The sequence below is a fragment of the Carassius gibelio genome, chromosome B13 (assembly GCF_023724105.1).
Source record: "Carassius gibelio isolate Cgi1373 ecotype wild population from Czech Republic chromosome B13, carGib1.2-hapl.c, whole genome shotgun sequence".
In the NCBI taxonomy this organism is placed as follows: domain Eukaryota; kingdom Metazoa; phylum Chordata; class Actinopteri; order Cypriniformes; family Cyprinidae; genus Carassius; species Carassius gibelio.
Genome location: NC_068408.1, coordinates 6,029,387 through 6,048,511, shown reverse-complemented (window position 1 = coordinate 6,048,511; position 19,125 = coordinate 6,029,387). Strand labels below are relative to the sequence as shown.

Sequence of the window (19,125 nt, the reverse complement as noted above, 5' to 3'; positions counted from 1 at the left end):
CCTGTGTAAAACCCCTTCATCGATGCAAGACCGTCATGACGAACGACAGACGCTGTAACTTTCACTCCAGTGGAAGGAAGAAGAGGAAAACACATCTCAGCCAACACACACACAGACGCACACACACAGGCGAAACCTGTTTGTGTTCACGGGCAAGACAAAAAGAATGATACAGTCCTACTCCAAACAAGCTAAATCTTTTCAAAAGACAATTCACTTGCTGGGTTTCTGAGAAGTTAAGGACAGACAGATTTCATTCATGACTAGATTGATTCCATAACATTTATTTCCATATGAGTATTAGGGTATATGCAAAATTAATCTCTTAATCCTAGTCTATCTTTAACACAATACCCTGATAACAAAGACTTGATCTGGAGCTGGAATACACAAATGTAAGAATATGTGTTGGCCGAACACACAGTCAGTCAGAGGTCGCAGGAAATGTTCCACCCACAATAACACAGATCTTCAGACATTACATAAATACAAAACATATTATTAAAACCATCAGTAATTAATTGATTTAATGCTTTAATTTCAATCCCTCTCCATTAATTAAATAGCAAACAATGCAATGGCTATACATTTTTATTTTACTGAAGAATTAATGCACAAGTAATACTAATTAACAAGAACGTATTTGGACAAAACTATAAAACTGTAATGACATTCTATATTTCAAATATATGATTGATTTTACTTAGATTTTAAAATGTAGTGTGTGCAATCGAAGTGCAGATAAAATAATGGGGTCAAATGAGCCTGAACTTTGTCTGGCTGAAATAGAATATTTTCTGTAAAGAAAGCAAGGTCAGAAAGAAAAAATATAGTCTATGTGAACAAAACTGAAATATGCAATGGGTGGTAATATTATAGTGCTATACACAGATAATAATATATCACTATGCATGTTATATATATGAATACAAATAATATGAACATGTCTAAATCACTGACCAGTATGCATATTCCTTGAAATGCAATATAAAATCCCCCTTATGTAATACACAAAGAAGTGATTTTAGTTCACAGTGACTTGTGGGTGGGTACATGATGACAAAATTTTCAGTTTAAAGGAGGTGATCTGTGGAAGACATGACTCAGTTGGACTGACTACATTTTTGAAACATACTACAGTTGTGCAATTTATCAAAACATACTACAAATGTTTTGGGAAACTGCATTTAAAATTAATTTGGCTCAAAAATCTGACTGGACAATATGCATTATGTTTTTGCTGGAAGATAAATTCTCTAAAATAAAATACAGTATAAACAGCGCTATTGTTAACATCTTGTTTTCAGGGTTTCAGAATGAAGGTGTGAGCTTTATGTATTCGCCAGTGTCACCATTGGCAACGGAGATGAAATCACATCATTTCTACGCCAGAAGTTCTTCTGTGTGATTTATCTGGAAGCGATTAATCTTCATGTGATTAGTTCCCGAAGAGGAACCACTTCACTTCTAACTTCATAGCCAATGCTTTGCCACAAAATCCTTGAACATTTGTCAAACCTCATTGTCATATTCACCTCTATTTTAAGTGTGCATTGTACAATTGTGTGGCAATTTATTTTGATTAAGGTTGAAAAATGCAACATAGTTTTATTGCACTGATGTGCTAATAAATAAAGTCGACAGCTCCTCAAAAAAATAAAATAAATAAATAAATAAATAAATAAAAAAATAAAACGGTTCCTTTAAATCTTAATCAGGCTATTTTGATTTATAGTCTTTACACAAATGCCTCAAATTCACATTTATCAGATAGTAACCGCTTTTGATCCAATGTTTGTAAAGCTTGCCTTCTATAATGTTATTGCATATGTATTTGTTTCCCTTCCAAGTGAAACTTGGCTAGAGAAGGCTACAGCATGATGTCATTTCTCAAGTGCATGCCTGAACAATCCTGCATTGTTTCAACAGACACCGCCTAAAGCACATATTGCAAGCACTGTTAAGGGTGAAGATGTAAGTGAACTCGTACATTCCAAATGCATATTCTTTTCTGCTATGAAATAAATAACCAAAAATGTAATTGTAACTTTACATCTCACAATTCATAATTTTCTTCTCGAAGGTGCTAGTTTACATCTCACAGTTTGGACTCTTTTTCTTAGAATTACAAGTTTGTATCTCTCAGTTTGCAAGTCTGAATTGCAAGAAAAGGAATCTGAATTGTGAAATTAAAAGGTCACAGTTACCTTTTTTCCACAAATTACAGGATCTCCCTTTAGCATGTATAATGTAGCGAAGTTTTGTTAAATCAAATGCTCTTTAGAAGTTCGAACCTCCCTCTAACCTGCATCAGCAAGTAGCATTGACTGTGACTAAACTAATAGCTATTGATTATTAGATAATAAAAGGGGCTACGCCTTTGATATGTCCTTTTTATATATCTGCACTGTGCTTGTCAAGATATTTCATAAGGCATTAAAGATCTGTGATGAGAACAACAGGTATAAACACATGCAAATTAGCTGCGAAGGGATATCTGTAAAAACATGCAATTACCTTTATTTTTTAACCCATGGCAGACACAGGCTACACCATCTGCATAAAACATACACACACACACACACACACACACACACATTTTTCTTAATAGCAATAGCATTTTTGGCAAGAAATAAAACATTATATTATAGGAATCAGTCTTACTAGCGTTCAAATTATTTAAAGAGCACTTAAAAACATAAAATGAACTTATTTTGCAAATACAGTATTATATATATATATATATATATATATAATATATTTTTCTTTTAAAAATTAAAAATATATATTTTATTTATAAAAATGTGTTTGAGATAAAGATTTTCTGTACTAATCTTATTAGAGGTGTTTGACCAGCTAACAATCTGCACTGTGTCTGCATGTAGTTTCCCATCACTAACTGCATCTACAAAACATGCTGCAAGCCTTTGCACACAAATAATATGAAAATAATGTTTTGAGCAGCAGCCAGATCCATGCAAATGACAGCCCTCCATCTTTTTTTCAGAACCCTGCTGAATATTATTTGCATGCACTGAAAAGAGAGGAAGGACTGTATTAGCAGAACTAATACTAAATGATTACCCAAAGGTAATGCAATTAAACTCCTTGGTGTTTCTTCAACTATGGGCACATCTAGTCCAATGAACATTATTCAAATATTAACCTCTATTTAAATACTTTTTGAAAGTCCTTTATATACCTAAGACTAATTTCATAGCAATAACATATCCTAAAAACACATGTAATTTTCCTTCAAATTTGAGCAAAATCACTTTTTTGGAAATGTACGTTCTTTTCTATGAGTTTTCTTCATATATTTACTTTTTCATCTCTGGCTTTTCACTGAAAAACAAATAATAAATTAGCTAAACTAGCATTGGAAATTACCACCACCCTCCTGAGGTATAGGAATTTATTATGGGACAAAAATACATTTTCACATATGGCTTATAATTTGATTTGATATATGCTAATGGATAATGGTGAAATGAATAACAGATCAAATTAGATATCTAACAATCTCACAAAATAACAAAAGAAGAATGATCATTACTGTTTATGATCTATTTATGTTATATATATAAATATATATTTATAACTACTGGGCTTATAAATATTGCACAAAATAGGCCAGTGCATATTTGCCATGGCTGTCAGCGTGACTAACTCATGTGATTTTGTTTGTTTGTTTTTATGTCCTATATTTTGAATTTTAAAATAAAGCATAACAGTGGCGTAAGGTAGTAACAATGGTAATCTTTACTTTACACGCATTTACAGAGTATTTCTTAAATACTATAATTTGGTGTGGAAATATGATATCAAAGTTTAAAACATAAAGACAGAAGAAACAAGGTCTAGAGAAAATGTATTCTCTCTAACACTCTTAAGTTTTTCCTCTCCACTGGTGCTGCAGGGTTCAGTGCTAGAACCGCTTCTTTTCTCAATTACACTTCTGCAGTTTCTTAACCTGGGTGTCAGGATTTGGCAAGGGAGGACCCAGATGCAGAATTATCAGGGGGGAACAGTTTATTAACAAGCGTGAAACACAGCTGATGTAGTAAGACAGTCCACAATAGGGCAGGGCACACAACAGGGGAACTGGCTGGTCAGAAGGACATGGCCCCAGACTCTGTGGCAAAAGGAGACCTGGTAGCTACTCCAGTAGGAAGGGCCTGACCCAGTTGAAGGAACCACAATGTCTGTCAGGTCAGAAGAACCAGCGACCAGGGAGGATTCAGGAAGCAGGGCAGGAACCAACACAGACACAAAAGACAAAACAGGGGAGACAAGAATTTGACAGATAAAAGTAAACTTGCAAACCAATGCCTAGAGAGAAAAGAAAACTGAAAAAAGGGAAAAAAACTAAGTAATACTAGAAATAACTGGAGTTAACTGAAAACAAAAGGATAACAATTGGAAAAAGCTAGGAATAACTAACTAGAACTACAAACCAAAATAAAGAAAACAGTAACCTTGCTGAAAACTAGAAAGAAAATAAAAAGATGGGAAAAACCCCAAAAGGTTCTATAACAAAGAAACTAAACTACAAAGACTAGAACTAGACTACACATGGGAACAAGTGAAAACTAGAAAACAAGAGGGAACCAAATAAGTTGCAATACACTGATTAAAGAGTTCTCACAAGACTAAATGTATAAGCAAGAGAATGTACACAAGGCACACACAAAACGAACCAGCAAAGACCAGAGGGAAATGATCACAATATAAAGGGAGCAGAGCACACAAGGATCAGGTGAACAATTAGACAAACAAAAGGACTAAACAAGGGGGCGTGGTGATTAGAAACGAGGAGGCAGTACAAGGGGAACACACGGCCAACATAAACAAAGACACAACCATGTGCTCAGGCACAAAATGAACAGAGACACATTAAACAAAGATAGGACAGACAAGACTGTCAGGGCAGGATCCTGACACTGGGAGTCTGATGACATGATAACCAAATGAAAAATGACATATATACACACACACACACACACACACACACACACACTGTATAAACAACATAAAAAGGAAACTGTTCCAGCACACGCATTTCAGCAGGTTCAGACCAGCAGTGCAAGTGTGACCAGTTTTGCACTAAGGAAAGTTAACTTCTTGGGAAAAGATCATGATAATTTCCCCCTTTTCCCCCTTTTGTCTTTTTAACTTCCCTTTTTATGTTTAAGGTACATGTTCAAGCATAATACAGGTAATATGGGATGCTATGGTTTTGTATACTTCTTCCTTTTCCTCTGTACTAGCAAACTTTAGATATTCAAAATAAAACTTTCTGAAGGGCTGAGCCATTTGTCATCTTTTATTACAATGCTAGTGACAAAATTACCAGAAAGTGTCCCACTTTACCTTTTTATACTGTACATACTGTACACACACCTCACTAGAAATTTCCTCCACACTAAAAATATCAGGTCAGACCTGCAAAAGGGTGAAAGCAGAGAGAAACACAGATTGACAGATAAGACAGGCTTCAACTTTACAGAACACACCTCATAAAATAATGTGATTTGGCAATTCCCTTCTCAGGTCACAGGCCTTCATCAACCTCCATACTGTGTGTAAACAAATCCAGGTAGCTTGTAGCACCGGTTATAGATATATGCATGTATGATTAGTCTAAACAAGTGTTGGCAATACGACTGAATGAGTTTGACCAAATGGAAAAAAAAATTAGGCAATTATTGATTTGTGGACTTTTGGATTCCTGCTTTTCCGCAACTCAGTTAGGGAACCAACCCAGAAACCCACAAACTCCTCTTTGATGAATTGTTCCAAGTAAAAAAAAAAAAAAAAAAAGGAAGATGTATGTTACCCCTAGCTGTAATTCAGTGCAGAACAGAGACAAATAAAGAATACTGTTCACAGGTTAAGCTTTAGAGAAACCATAAGAGAGAGAACTAACAGAGAATGTTGCACTCATAGTTTCTTGTTCAGCATGGGTCAGACCAGTTCATTTAATAGGCTTGTAAAAAGGTTTACTGAGAATTCATCGAGCAAACATGGGACAGTGTTGAAGAGAAAGATTTACAGCTCAACCCAGAGGGGAAGGGAGCTGGTTTCAGGTATTACTAACATTTGCATTCAAAATATGAAAGAACAAAGAAAAAAAATCCTCACATACTTACATGTGAGTGAGCGTGAAAAGACATTTTTGTCTATCCGCAAAAAGACTGTGTGGAGATCAACCACAGGATTTCAGAGTAAAATGAAGTGTGGATGAGTTGGAAGCACTTGATGTGACTCCTGTACCCTGAGTAGCTCATTATTATCCATTTCTCCAGAACTAATCTCTGTAGTAGACATGAGGATAATGAAAAGTCATTGTAAAATACATTTACAGACGCTTTGGATAAAAGACTTACAAAGTAGAAGCAATCAGACCAACGAGAGAGCAACAATATACAAGTGCTGTGACAAGTCTAAGTTAGTCTAGCACAGTGCACATAGCAAAGTGTTTTTTATATTAATAAATTAATCAGAATAGAATAGAATAGGTAAGTGATATTAATTGGTCAGGTGATGGTAAAAAAAGATGTTTCTTTAGATCTTTTTTGAAAATGGCTAAAGACTCAGCTGCTCGGATTGAGAAAAATTCTACCAGCTGGAGGGCGTGTAGGTTTGAACTAGCGAGTTTAGGTATATTGGTGCAGCGCCAGTGATTGTCTTGTAGGCAAACATCAGTACCTTCAATTTGATGCAAGTGGCTATTGGCAGCTAGGGCAAACTGATCAAGAGAAGGGTAACATGAGCTTTCTTCGGCTTATTAAAGACCACTCTTGCTGCTGCATTCTGGATCAGTTGCAGAGGTTTGATAGTACATGCAAGAAGGCTCGCCAAGAGAGCATTACAATAGTTCAGTCTGGAGTGAACATCTTCCTAATGTTGTATGCAAACCTGCAGGACCGGGCCATTGTAGCAATATGGTCTGTGAAGCTTAACTGATCATCCATCACAACTCAAAGGTTCCTGGCTGTCCTGGAAGGAGTTATGACAAACCAAGCTGTATAGAGAGATTGTGATGAAGTGCACGTTGGCTGAGACCACGAGGAGGTCTGTCTTAGCAAGGTTGAGTTCAAGGTGATGATCCTTCATCATTCCTTGTCTGTCAGACAAGCTGCAATGCAACCAGTTACCGTAGGATAATCTGGTTGGAATGTGAGGTAGAGTTGAGTGTCATCAGCATAGCTGTGATAAGAAAAGCCTTGAAAAGCCTTCTGAATGACAGATCCTATTGATCACATGTAGATGGAGAAAAGAAGTGGTCCAAGCACTGAGCCTTGAGGAACCCCAGTAGCAAGAAGTTGTGACTTAGAAACCTCACCTCTCCAAGGCACCCTGAAGGACGCAGCAGAAAGGTAAAACTTGAGCCACTGGAATGTGGTTCCTGAGATGTCCATCTTCATAAGGGTGGACAGGAGAATCTGGTGGTTAACTGTGTCAAAAGCAGCAGACGGATCCAGCAAGATGAGTACTGAGTATTTGGAAGCTGCTTTTGTATGGAGTGAGTTTTGGTTCTTTATTACATGCAAGAAAATAAAAGATCTGAGAGAAAAAAAAAAGTTTGAGAGAAAAAGTTATCACACTGATAGCAAAAAAACATTTCATGAGAGAAAAAAGAATATTTGAGAGAAAAAGTTTTCATGCCAATAGCAAAAAATAATAATATTTGAGACTAAAAAAAGTTTTGAGAGAAAGTATTTTCTCATAGAACATAAAAAAATATACATTTGAAATTTTTAAAATTATTTCTGAGAAAAAAAATCTCTCTCAAAATACTTTGAAAAAAACTCTCAAATATATATGTTTTGCTATCAGTGTGAAAATATTTTCTCTAAAAAAAAAAGTGTTTCTCTCGAAACGCTTTTCTTTGCTCTTGATGCAATTTCTTGCTCTCGTGTCAGGATTTTGCTTTCACTGTGAGAATTGTGTCATGGGCGGGGCCACGTTCCTATTGGCCAGTCGGGTGAGCATCGTCTTGTCTTGGGAGTCGAACTGAATCATTACACCACTGTTCGGTTCACCTGCATAGATGCCGCCTCTGCCTTATGGATAGTTAAGTTGAGCAGTGAGCACGGACACTCCAATGTTTGGGTAAGATGATGACACACAGCTGGCTGAGCAAGTTCAGTATCACTGAAGATTAAACATTAAAAAATAGCACTCATATTCATGAATGAACGTGTATTATATTATTTGCTTGCTAATCGCTAGTAAAGCTAACCAGCCATCATGCTAGGTAAACTTGCAAACTCACCTGGTTTATACTATGTTTAAATCAAATGCCAAATTAATGTTTTGATTTAGATAGTTTCACGCCTTATTTAGTGAGTAGTGAGCTAGTTTCTACCTTTGCACTTGCTAGCCTCAAAGCACCTGAAGAGTAACTGCTTGTTCTTACAACCTCCCGCACAACTTTCAACTAACGCTAGTATGCATGGAAGGTGGCAACCCTACAACTAGCTAACGTTAGACAGTGATTGACATACCGTTTGAAAGATTTAAAAGAAAAAATAATTACCATGACAGTACAGGCACAAACATATTTGTGGGTTGCTAATGTAAGAGTTAGTCCTAGACCTGCAATTTACCTTGTCAGCTCTAGACCTCAGCTAGATGGTAAAAAATATTTAGAATAAGCCCAGTGTAGCTGAGTTTGCGAGCTATACATGCAGTGTAGCTAAACATGTGCAACAACCATACAAAGACTATTTTAAACAAAACTAGGTGGGACACTTTCAAACGGTATATCAATCACTGCTCACTACTCACTAAATAAGGCGTGAAACTATCTAAATCAAAACATTAATTTGGCATTTGATTTAAACATAGTATAAACCAGGTGAGTTTGCAAGTTTACCTAGCATGATGGCTGGTTAGCTTTACTAGCAATTAGCAAGCACATAATATAATATTCATTCATGAAAATTAGTGCTATTTTTTAATGTTTAATCTTCAGTGATACTGAACTTGCTCAGCCAGCTGTGTGTCATCATCTTACCCAAACATTGGAGTGTCATATGTCCGTGCTCAACTTAACTATCCATAAGGCAGAGGCGGCCTCTATGCAGGTGAACCGAACAATGGTGTTATGAATCAGTTCGACTCCCAAGACAAGACGATGCTCACCCGACGATGCCAATAGGAACGTGGCCCCGCCCATGACACAATTCTCACAGTGAAAGCAAAATCCTGACACGAGAGCAAGAAATTGCATCAAGAGCAAAGAAAAGCGTTTCGAGAGAAACACTTTTTTTTTTTTGAGAAAATATTTTCACACTGATAGCAAAAAATATATATTTGAGAGTTTTTTTCAAAGTATTTTGAGAGAGATTTTTTTTCTCAGAAATAATTTTTAAAATTTCAAATGTATATTTTTTATGTTCTATGAGAAAATACTTTCTCTCAAAACTTTTTTTAGTCTCAAATATTATTATTTTTTGCTATTGGCATGAAAACTTTTTCTCTCAAATATTCTTTTTTCTCTCATGAAATGTTTTTTTGCTATCAGTGTGATAACTTTTTCTCTCAAACTTTTTTTTTTCTCTCAGATCTTTTATTTTCTCGCATGTAATAAAGACACATTTCTAACTCCATACTTTTGCCAGTCTCAGGGCTTCAGTAACCAAGAGCAGAGCAGTCTGAGTTGAGTGGCCGCTTTTGAAGTCAGTTTCTGTTCATGAGGTTGTTCTGTGCAAAAACACATAGAGAATTGGTAAAACGGTAGTAAATAGTTTACCCAAAATATCATCGCCTTTATGTTGATCTTTTTTTTCTGTGGATCACAAAATGTATAATTTATACCCTAAATTTTGGTCTGCTGGTCACGTAAAACTATTTCATATATATGATACTTTTATAGTGCTTTTTCATAATGTTGGAGCTAATTTACACAAAATATTATTAAAAAATATATCTGTGTTCACAAAAGAAAGTAAGCCATGGAGTTACGTGAGGATGAGTAAAAGATTACAGAATTCTCATTTATGCAAGATTTGGTGGCATATTTTTCCATTACATTCCAATACCATTAAATAAAGCTAAACTTAACGTATAATGAGTTTTTCATGAAACATAAAAAAGAAACAAGATACATTCATGAAAAAAAAGATACAAGACAGGTTCCATGCTTGCATTGTGGTCTATGACACATTGATTAAATAAGTCTGTCAGCTGTGTGAACCAGATAACTCAGTACAGAATTATTTCACTTTCGTAAAATAATTTTTATTGAACTGGATCATCTTGGTAGCCTAGAGCTTCTTTCCTTAACCAGGATGCATAGCACAATCAGTCTTATCTTCTGCCCCCTGCTGACTGTTTTTTGATTCTGTAGTTGAAGTAGTTCAAAACTATTCTCTTAAACACTGTAATACATCGTGGCAGTCTGAAGAGCTGTTTCTTTCACTATAAATATGCATTTTTAGATGGCTACGACAAATAAATTCAGTCTTTGAACAATAAGCAAATAAACTATAACACACATAACCTATTATATTTTGGATTCATAATTAAATCTAGTATCTATTAACAGTTTTGGGGACATTATATAGCAAGTGAATTACATTGTGCACATCAACAGACCTCTTATAAAGTGACAGTTTACACAGTGGTGTGAAGATAACCTTATTCAAAAGCATGTAGCTACTGTATAAAATAGTTGACACAGAGCAGTATTTCACTAGCTGTTTGCTAATTTCCTTACCAAACCAGCAATCTGCAAACAACAAATGAATAATTAATGCCGAAGGCTACCATAAATTAAAGCAACAGCTCTACTTTTGAATAAACAGGTTTCATTAATCATCACAATAAAGTGTCAGTATTTCAGATGAAGTCATATAAACCAAAACACACACACACACACACACACAATATATATATATAGCCCAACACCCACAAACACACTTTTATTTAGAGAAAATTAAGTCCTCATTTTCATTATAGGTTCTTTACACTCAAATGATTTTAATTGTTTACAAATATACGAATAATATAACTAATTAACCATTTATTTATATGAAGTATTGACTTTTTTTTTTAGTAGTCTAATGCTTAACGTTAGTACTACTAGGAAAATATTTTACAGTCTTATTGACTGATTAAAACTTGCCACGCAAGAACAACAAAGCTACATCTTTATTATGCACATATTCACCCGAGTCATGCACATTAGTACCTGAATTGGTAAAAACAAGTGTTTGTTTAGTATTAGTATTTCAACCACCTGGTAATCTTTACACTGCTTTACCGCGAGCACCGCTTTGGATCGGACGACTACTCTGTCAATTGGCATGACGTCGGCGGATGCAGTTCTTTTACCAGCCAATCACAGCACTCGGGAGGCGGGCGCTCGCCATTCGCGCCTGAAGTTCAGCGGGTGTCGCGTGAGACGTAAACAAACTTTCACGTGCATTTGAAAGTGCTTCTATCTGACGGAGTGCCAGTTAATGTGAATGTGTTTGTGTTTACTTATCATTTAGTGAATGAGTGAGAGTTGATCATGGCGGGAGTCATCCGCAGACTCGATGAGACTGTAGTGAACCGCATCGCTGCAGGAGAGATCATCCAGCGGCCTGCCAATGCCATCAAAGAGATGATGGAGAACTGGTGAGAAGCTTTCATTGAGCACTATAATAATTCCTGTCTGATGAGATTATAATAATATACCTGATAACTGGTGTCGCAGAGGTTCATCATCTAACTTATACACAAATAAGTACTGACTAAAAACTAATATAGTCACAAATACATGATGACGTGTATTAATTATTTATGACTGGTGTTACTTTATTTTTTAAAGCAGTAATTAATTATATATGTAGTATTAATTGACAGCACATAACAAAATGACTACACTTAAATGAAAAGCAACTGAAAATATAAAGTTAAACGCTTATTCATTATTATTCTATTATAATATTGTTGGAAATATTAAAGCAATAGTATATAAGTAGTATTAAAATAATACTAACGGCAAAATGCTGCGATATGTCTGTATTAAACACCAGCTGTTCATTGTTAAAGCAAATTTGTACATGTATATAAGGAACACAAATGGCACCTGTTATGGGAAATATAATAACAGCCGCATTTGACACAATATGAGACACTTATATTTGTTTTAAATCCTCAGTTTGGATGCAAAGGCCACAAATATCCAGATAACAGTGAAAGAGGGCGGACTGAAGCTCATCCTCATTCAGGACAACGGCACTGGCATCAGGGTAAATGACTTAATTTTTACACTGCACACATTTGTAGACATTGCTAAATGACAAATTTCTTATTCGGAGCTTGTCGCATTTCTATTTTTTGCAGAAAGATGATATGGAAATAGTCTGTGAGCGTTTTACAACCAGCAAGCTCCAGTCTTTTGAGGACTTGTCATCAATCGCAACATATGGCTTCAGAGGGGAGGTATGGATCACTTCAGCTGATTGCAGTGCGTTTACTGATTAACCTTGACTCTAAACCTCTTCTTCATTTATAGGCTCTCGCCAGTGTAAGTCATGTAGCCCATGTTACAATCACCACTAAAACAGCTGATGCAAAATGTGCCTACAGGTAAGGTTTTTATTTGATATTCTATAAAATATTTGAGATGTTGTTATACAATTACAGCATACATGCAGAATGCTAATATACCTCAGCTCAATAAGTATATTATTTTATTTATTATGCCTTTGGTTTTGTTTACAGGGCCAGTTACTGTGATGGGAAGCTGAAAGCTCCACCTAAACCCTGCGCTGGAAACCAAGGGACATTGATTTCTGTAAGTTTACCTGACATTAAGTCTTTTTGAATTTTGCCACAACTGCATTTTTTTAAAAGATTTATTTATGGCATTTTTGCCTCTACTTAGGCTAAGTTTACACGACAAGGATATAGTCAAAAATGGAAAAGTTTCACGTATACACGACATAATTCACGGTTACACATATCTGCGAAAACAAAAACGCTGTATTATGTATGCCAGGCCAGTTTTTGACGCTGTCACCTTGTTAGTAAACAGTACCTGTAGGGAAGTGATGATTATATGTTGTATATGATGTGTCTTCACTGTTGGTTGTAATATTGGTGAAGTAAATGCACACTTTGCTGAAGAAGCGTTAGCAAAGTCTTGAGCAGCAACAACAGTACCATACACTCCGTCGTTTTTGTGTATGTTTGTTCAAACTTGCCTTAAAAATCAGCACGTTCTGCATGTATCTACATAATTAACATGCACTACGCATGCGCAAGACATCACAGTTTTCAAAGATTCCCGTATTGGGTGTTTAAACGGAAAAATAACTGGTGTTTTCAAAAACTTGCACTTTGAAGCCATTTTCAAAAATATGCGTTTTCAGTCCCCAAAACATATTTGGTGTGTAAAAGGAATGGTCCATGATTTAAACTCGTCACCGACACAACTCCATGTACTGTCGATTTTTTTAATTCCAGGTAGAAGATCTGTTCTATAATGTGTCTACTCGACGGAAAGCCCTGAAGAGCCCCAGTGAGGAATATTCTAGAATCATTGAGGTTGTGAGCAGGTGTGTTCATGAGATCCAGAAGGTTTTTTGTTCTGCTTTAAGATCCCGAATGATTGTTCCTGTCAACCTGTATGTATTTCTTGTCATACAGATACGCCATTCACAACTCTGGGAAAAGTTTTTCTGTCAAGAAGGTGAAATGCTCATTTCATAGCAGTGTTGTTATTGTTGTTTCACTAAAATGAAAAACATTTTTGCTCATTTAAATAAACAGAAACTGAAATAAAATGAAAACAAAATATATTTTGAAAAAAATAAAAGAAGCTTAAATAGTATATTAATGAGACTAAAATAATATTGTTCAAGAGTAAATTTAATTTAAATATGTATAATAACTGTGTTTTAGCAAGGTGAGATGGTTGCAGATGTGAAGACCCTTCAGAACGCCTCTGTGCTGGACAACATTCGTGCTGTGTTCGGTGTAGCTGTTAGCAGGTACTTTTATTTGATCATTTTTTTAAAGGGGGGGTGAAATGCTCGTTTTCACTCAATATCCTGTTAATCTTGAGTACCTATAGAGTAGTACTGCATCCTTCATAACTCCAAAAAGTCTTTATTTTTATTATATTTATAAGAGAAAGATAGTCTGTACCGATTTTTCCCGGAAAAAACACGAGCGCCTAGAGGCGTGACGTGTGGGCGGAGCTAAAGAATCACGAGCGCGAGTAGGCTTTTGAGTTGAGAGCATGTGGAAACTGTGACACAGATCCAGAGGCTGAAATTTAACAAGAGCAGCATCAGCAAAGGCGGTATGCTATGTGGTATGTACTGAAACTGTATATATTTGCTTAGCGGTTTTGGAAAATGACTAAGTTCCACTTTATGTCGTCTTTTTTTTTTTTTTTTTTTAAGCTGTACATGTGGAAAGTGCAGTTTGATGGCAACATCGCATGTTGTTTACTTGATGTGCTTACGGGCTGATAGCTAAGTTAACAACACAGAGATATTTGAAGCAGTTTTACTCACCGCATGTGGTTCCAACACACAATCGTGACCCTTTTCCGTTGGGACTGCATTATCCTTAAGAAATAAACGATGTGCAATCCGAAATGCAGGGAACAAACAAAAACACTTGCACAACTCCGTTGATGCTCTGTAAAAATAAACTCCATCCACTGGTCCCTTAATGCTGTTTCTCTTTTGGTAATCTGTGCAGGGTTGTCTTGCCCTGGCAACCAAAAACACACTTCTTTTGTGACTTTTCGCGACGCTCTCGCTCTGATCAGGCTGTGCTCAGCCTCTCAGTGCTCTGCTATACGGGAGCGCGCGCTCTTCCGGCAGAAGAGCGCACACTTAGGACCCATATAAGGAAATTCCGCTCCATCTAACGTCACACAGAGCCATACTCGAAAAAAACTTTCCGAAACTTGTGACAAACCGGAAGAGTTTTTTTTGGAACAAAAATACTCCTTCAAACGTACAACTTAATTTTTGAAACTTTGTCCATGTTTAGCATGGGAATCCAACTCTTTAACAGTGTAAAAAAACTCAGTATGCATGAAATAGCATTTCACCCCCCCTTTAAATATAATTTTAGCAAAAGATACATTGATTTGAGGTTCAGTGATGGAGGACAGCAAACATTTCTATGTGTGTTTCAGGGAGCTGATTGAAGTTGAGTGTGAAGATCAGAAACTCGCTTTTAAAATGAAGGGCTACATCTCCAATGCAAACTACTCCGTCAAGAAATGCATCCTCATCCTTTTTATCAACCGTATGTGTTATGAGTTTGTTTCTATCTTAGTTTTGGAAAAATTCGAGCTGTCTTTAAAATGAATAATCACTATTCTGATCAATATCATTTGAATACAAGGCTTTTATAATTTTTCCTTTGTCGTCTAGATCGCTTGGTGGAGTCTAGTGGCCTGAAAAAGGCAATTGAGACTGTCTACACTGCTTATCTTCCCAAAAACACTCATCCTTTTCTTTATCTTAGGTAAGTCACTTTCTAGTGTGAAATTATACACTATAGTTCGAGCTAATAATAATATTAGCAGGATTGGTGAGCGTAAGAGACTTCTTTCAAAACATACAGACCTCAAATTTTAGGTCTGCTTTCTTCATTCATGTAAAACAAATCTAGAAATGTTTTACTAATACTTTACAATTGCTTTCGCTCTGAAGTTTAGAGATTGCTCCTCAGAACATTGACGTGAACGTTCACCCCACCAAGCACGAGGTGCACTTCCTGCATGAGGACAGCATTATCGAGAGCGTTCAGAAACACATCGAGAGTAAACTGCTCGGCTCGAACTCTTCACGCACATACTTCACACAGGTGATCCTTCAATTCCAGCAGGAAATATTGCACATCTTCTAATCTGACCAACACTTGACTGATCTGCATGATCCACAGACTTTGCTTCCAGGACTTTCGGTGTCCACCAGTGCTTCAAAAGCCTCAGCAGATTCCCAGGAGCGAGTATACGCCCATCAGATGGTCCGCACCGACAGCAAAGTCCAAAAGCTGGATGCATTTCTCCAGCCATCGACCTCATCGTCTGCTGCTCAGAGCAGGTCAGATAAAGCCTCCAGCTCCTCCTCTGCTGCTCAGGGTTCAGCCGAACCAGACGACTCCGAGCTGCTGACTGCTCTGGATGTTCTTGAGCCGTGTGACACAGAGGATCCACAGACAGACAGTCAACCTCCTCCTGATGAAGCACCACCAAGGTGAAACGCTGAAAACAGGCTGTTGATGAGTTTTGTGGGACTTCAGTTATATAAGAGGAGGCTGGGGCAAGATGTTGCACTTGTTACTTATTTCTTAGGCTTCCAGTTTTGATGTAGACATAGATATAGAACTTTAAAGAAGAATGTTTAACACACAGCAGAGCATATGGAATAAGTTTACACAATGCAAACGCCACTGACCTCTCTAAGCAGAAGTTCAACCTGTTGTTTGATTGGTCTTCAGGAAAAGATCTCATGTTGAGGAGGTGAAGGAGGATTTAACGGCCACCTCTGTGCCCAGGAGACGCGTCATTAAACTGACCAGCATAAAGGAGCTCCGGGAAGATATTGAGCAGCATACTCACAAAGGTTCAACTATATCCACACTGATATTCTAGCCTTATTTAGCCTGTTTTTAGTCTTTAGTGTCACAGTTGTGCTGCTTAATATTTTTTTGTAAAAAATGCTTTGATGAATAGAATGTTCAAAAGAACAGAATTCCTTTGGAATAGTAGTTGTTTGTAACATAAATGTCTTTACTGTCACTTTTGATTAGTATAATGCATCATTACTGAATGAATTTCTTAATGGTAGTGTATATAATGGAGTGAATTTAGTGTTTTGTCCTCCATAGGTTTGCACGATCTGCTCCAGAATCACTCATTCGTAGGTTCAGTCAATCCTCAGTGGACTCTAGTACAGCACCAGACCAAACTCTACCTGCTCAATACAACCAAACTCAGGTTCGAACCACAATAATCACTCCATTCTTGACCGTTCTTTCTATTCCAGCATTTTCTACTGATTTCTATGATATATGAGTGTCAACAAACCTACTTTTCTTTCCGGTTTTCTACAGCCAGGAGCTGTTTTATCAAATTTTGATCTACGATTTTGGTAACTTCGGGGTTCTTCGATTGTCGGTGTGTCTATGTCATTAATTTTATACATTTTTATTTTTTATTTTATAAACTATAACTATATTTTACATCCGATACATTTAACAGATTAAAAACTAAAGTAGCGTTTCTTCAGAATCCAGCTCCGCTCTATGATTTGGCCATGTTGGCTCTGGATTCGGAGGAGAGTGGATGGACCGAGGAGGACGGTCCAAAAGAAGGACTGGCTCAGTATATCGTGGATTTTCTGAAGCAGAAAGCAGTAATGCTGGAAGAGTACTTTTCTCTTGAAATAGATGAAGTGAGTGACACATACTAAACTTACATCAGTAGAACTGATTTACAATAAGCCCAAAATGCTGTTTTTATTTGAACTCAGGTTGTTCCTAAAAACAGTTGCTAAAAACCTCTGTATAACCATAGTTTAAAAGAAATCTCTTGGACCATTGCTTTTTCAAAACAGAAGCATTTCTTTACAGGAAGGGAACCTGACTGGTCTGCCAATGCTGCTTGATGATTACACTCCCGTTATGGAGGGACTTCCCACGTTCATTCTGCGTTTAGCCACAGAGGTCAGCATTTCACTGAATTGTAGTTCATTGGGTTCTTTATATACTGGGAATTAGTTAAAATGTAGACTTCAGATGCAACTAAATGACTGATGGATGATGCAGGTGAACTGGGACCAAGAGAAGGAGTGTTTTCATGACTTCAGCATAGAATGCAGTCACTTCTATTCCATAAGGAAACAATACACACTGGAGCCGGATGCAGAAGAGCCACAGGTAGTTCAAATATATACTGCACAAACTGAAGAAAAAAATAACAATATATTTATTTGAACATGATGCATTCAGTTTTGTGGTTTATGTAGATGATCTTTAATTAGTAGGACAGTCCATCGAAACCCAAGAGTTTTAATGTGTGAATTATTCGTAGGGTGCAGAGATGAGCTGGCAGTGGAAGGTAGAGCATGTGATTTTTAAAGCACTCCGAACTCTCTTCAGTCCTCCAAAACACTTCAGTGAAGACGGCAGCGTTCTGCAGATAGCCAGCCTGCCTGAACTCTACAAAGTGTTTGAAAGATGCTAAGTTTCTGTACTGTTAATGTTGTACTATCAAAAATGTCTGCTTGGAAAATGGTTGTTTTCTTGGTTAGCTGACCAACTGAAAATAAATTACAGTGATAAACAGCCGGTCACATTATTTCCGATGTCCAGCTAACATTAAACCAAGAATGTTTTGAATAGATATTTGTACTGCAAGTGAATAAAAAAAAAGACTGTTTTGAAATAATAAACATAAGTTTTCATTATTGTCTACTAATGGAACTGTGTTTAATAACACAATGCACTTACACACATCCATCTGGTATATGCTTAAGAATATGCTTTTATCTAAAGCGAACTGGTTAAATCCAAAAGTGTGATTTAGATGCTAAATAAAACAAATCAAGTACACCATGCCAAAATAATGTTTGAAGTGTCATTTTGTACCAACAGCACCAAAGAGAAGAAAAAAAAGGAATAGTTCTGCAGTGATTGAGAATAAGAAGATTTGATGAGAACATCACAATTATCAACAAGTTATCCCTTACAACTTCAATCCATTAAACGATGTTGGAAATGTTGTGTGAAGCCTGTGTGAATAAGTGATGTAATGCTACATTTCTCCAAATCTGTTCAAATGAAGAAACAAACCCATCAAGAATGGCCTGAGAAAATTTCCAGCTGATTTTTATTTTTAGGTGAGCTATTCCTTTCATTTTAAACATGCAAAATCATAGGTAAATGCAACCTAACCCTGTTTATCATTGCATAATCTTTTATTTCAATTAATTGTAGTATGCACTAAAGGCTGATTTTACATATATGTGGCCATTGGTTAAGCCAGTGCTGTTTATGTTGGGATGTATCACATAGATCTGGGTAACACTTTATTCGATAGTTCACTATAGACATTTTACTAACAGTAAGTAACTACATGTCAACTAG

At 36.5% G+C, this 19,125-nt stretch overlaps 1 protein-coding gene across 3 annotated transcripts; it reads left to right on the top strand.

Annotated features, from left to right (window-relative positions):
- The first annotated feature begins 11,338 nt into the window (after positions 1-11,338).
- Positions 11,339-18,453, top strand: mlh1 (mutL homolog 1, colon cancer, nonpolyposis type 2 (E. coli)). 3 transcript variants are annotated; one of them, XM_052572052.1, is made up of 20 exons: positions 11,339-11,418; positions 11,508-11,634; positions 12,161-12,251; positions 12,346-12,444; positions 12,518-12,591; positions 12,727-12,799; positions 13,471-13,562; positions 13,654-13,696; positions 13,909-13,997; positions 15,164-15,276; positions 15,405-15,498; positions 15,687-15,840; positions 15,919-16,232; positions 16,477-16,601; positions 16,867-16,975; positions 17,092-17,155; positions 17,268-17,432; positions 17,611-17,703; positions 17,806-17,916; positions 18,071-18,453. In XM_052572052.1, exons 2-20 carry the CDS (start codon positions 11,528-11,530, stop codon positions 18,221-18,223), a joined length of 2,163 nt encoding a protein of 720 aa, XP_052428012.1. In that variant the 5' UTR covers positions 11,339-11,418; positions 11,508-11,527; the 3' UTR covers positions 18,224-18,453. The 3 variants fall into 3 exon arrangements, with proteins under 3 accessions (XP_052428012.1, XP_052428011.1, XP_052428010.1); XM_052572051.1 differs by having other exon boundaries at positions 11,351-11,395; XM_052572050.1 differs by having other exon boundaries at positions 11,373-11,634.
- Positions 18,454-19,125: the final 672 nt, after the last annotated feature.

What these genes read in the sequence shown, in the direction of transcription:
- mlh1 (XM_052572052.1), top strand. Translation starts at nt 11,528, where the DNA reads ATGGCGGGAGTCATCCGCAGACTCGATGAGACTGTAGTGAACCGCATC. An exon ending in TTCGGTGTAGCTGTTAGCAG is followed by an intron (nt 13,998 to 15,163) that starts GTACTTTTATTT and finishes TGTGTGTTTCAG; the next exon opens with GGAGCTGATTGAAGTTGAGT. An exon ending in TTCTGCGTTTAGCCACAGAG is followed by an intron (nt 17,704 to 17,805) that starts GTCAGCATTTCA and finishes TGGATGATGCAG; the next exon opens with GTGAACTGGGACCAAGAGAA.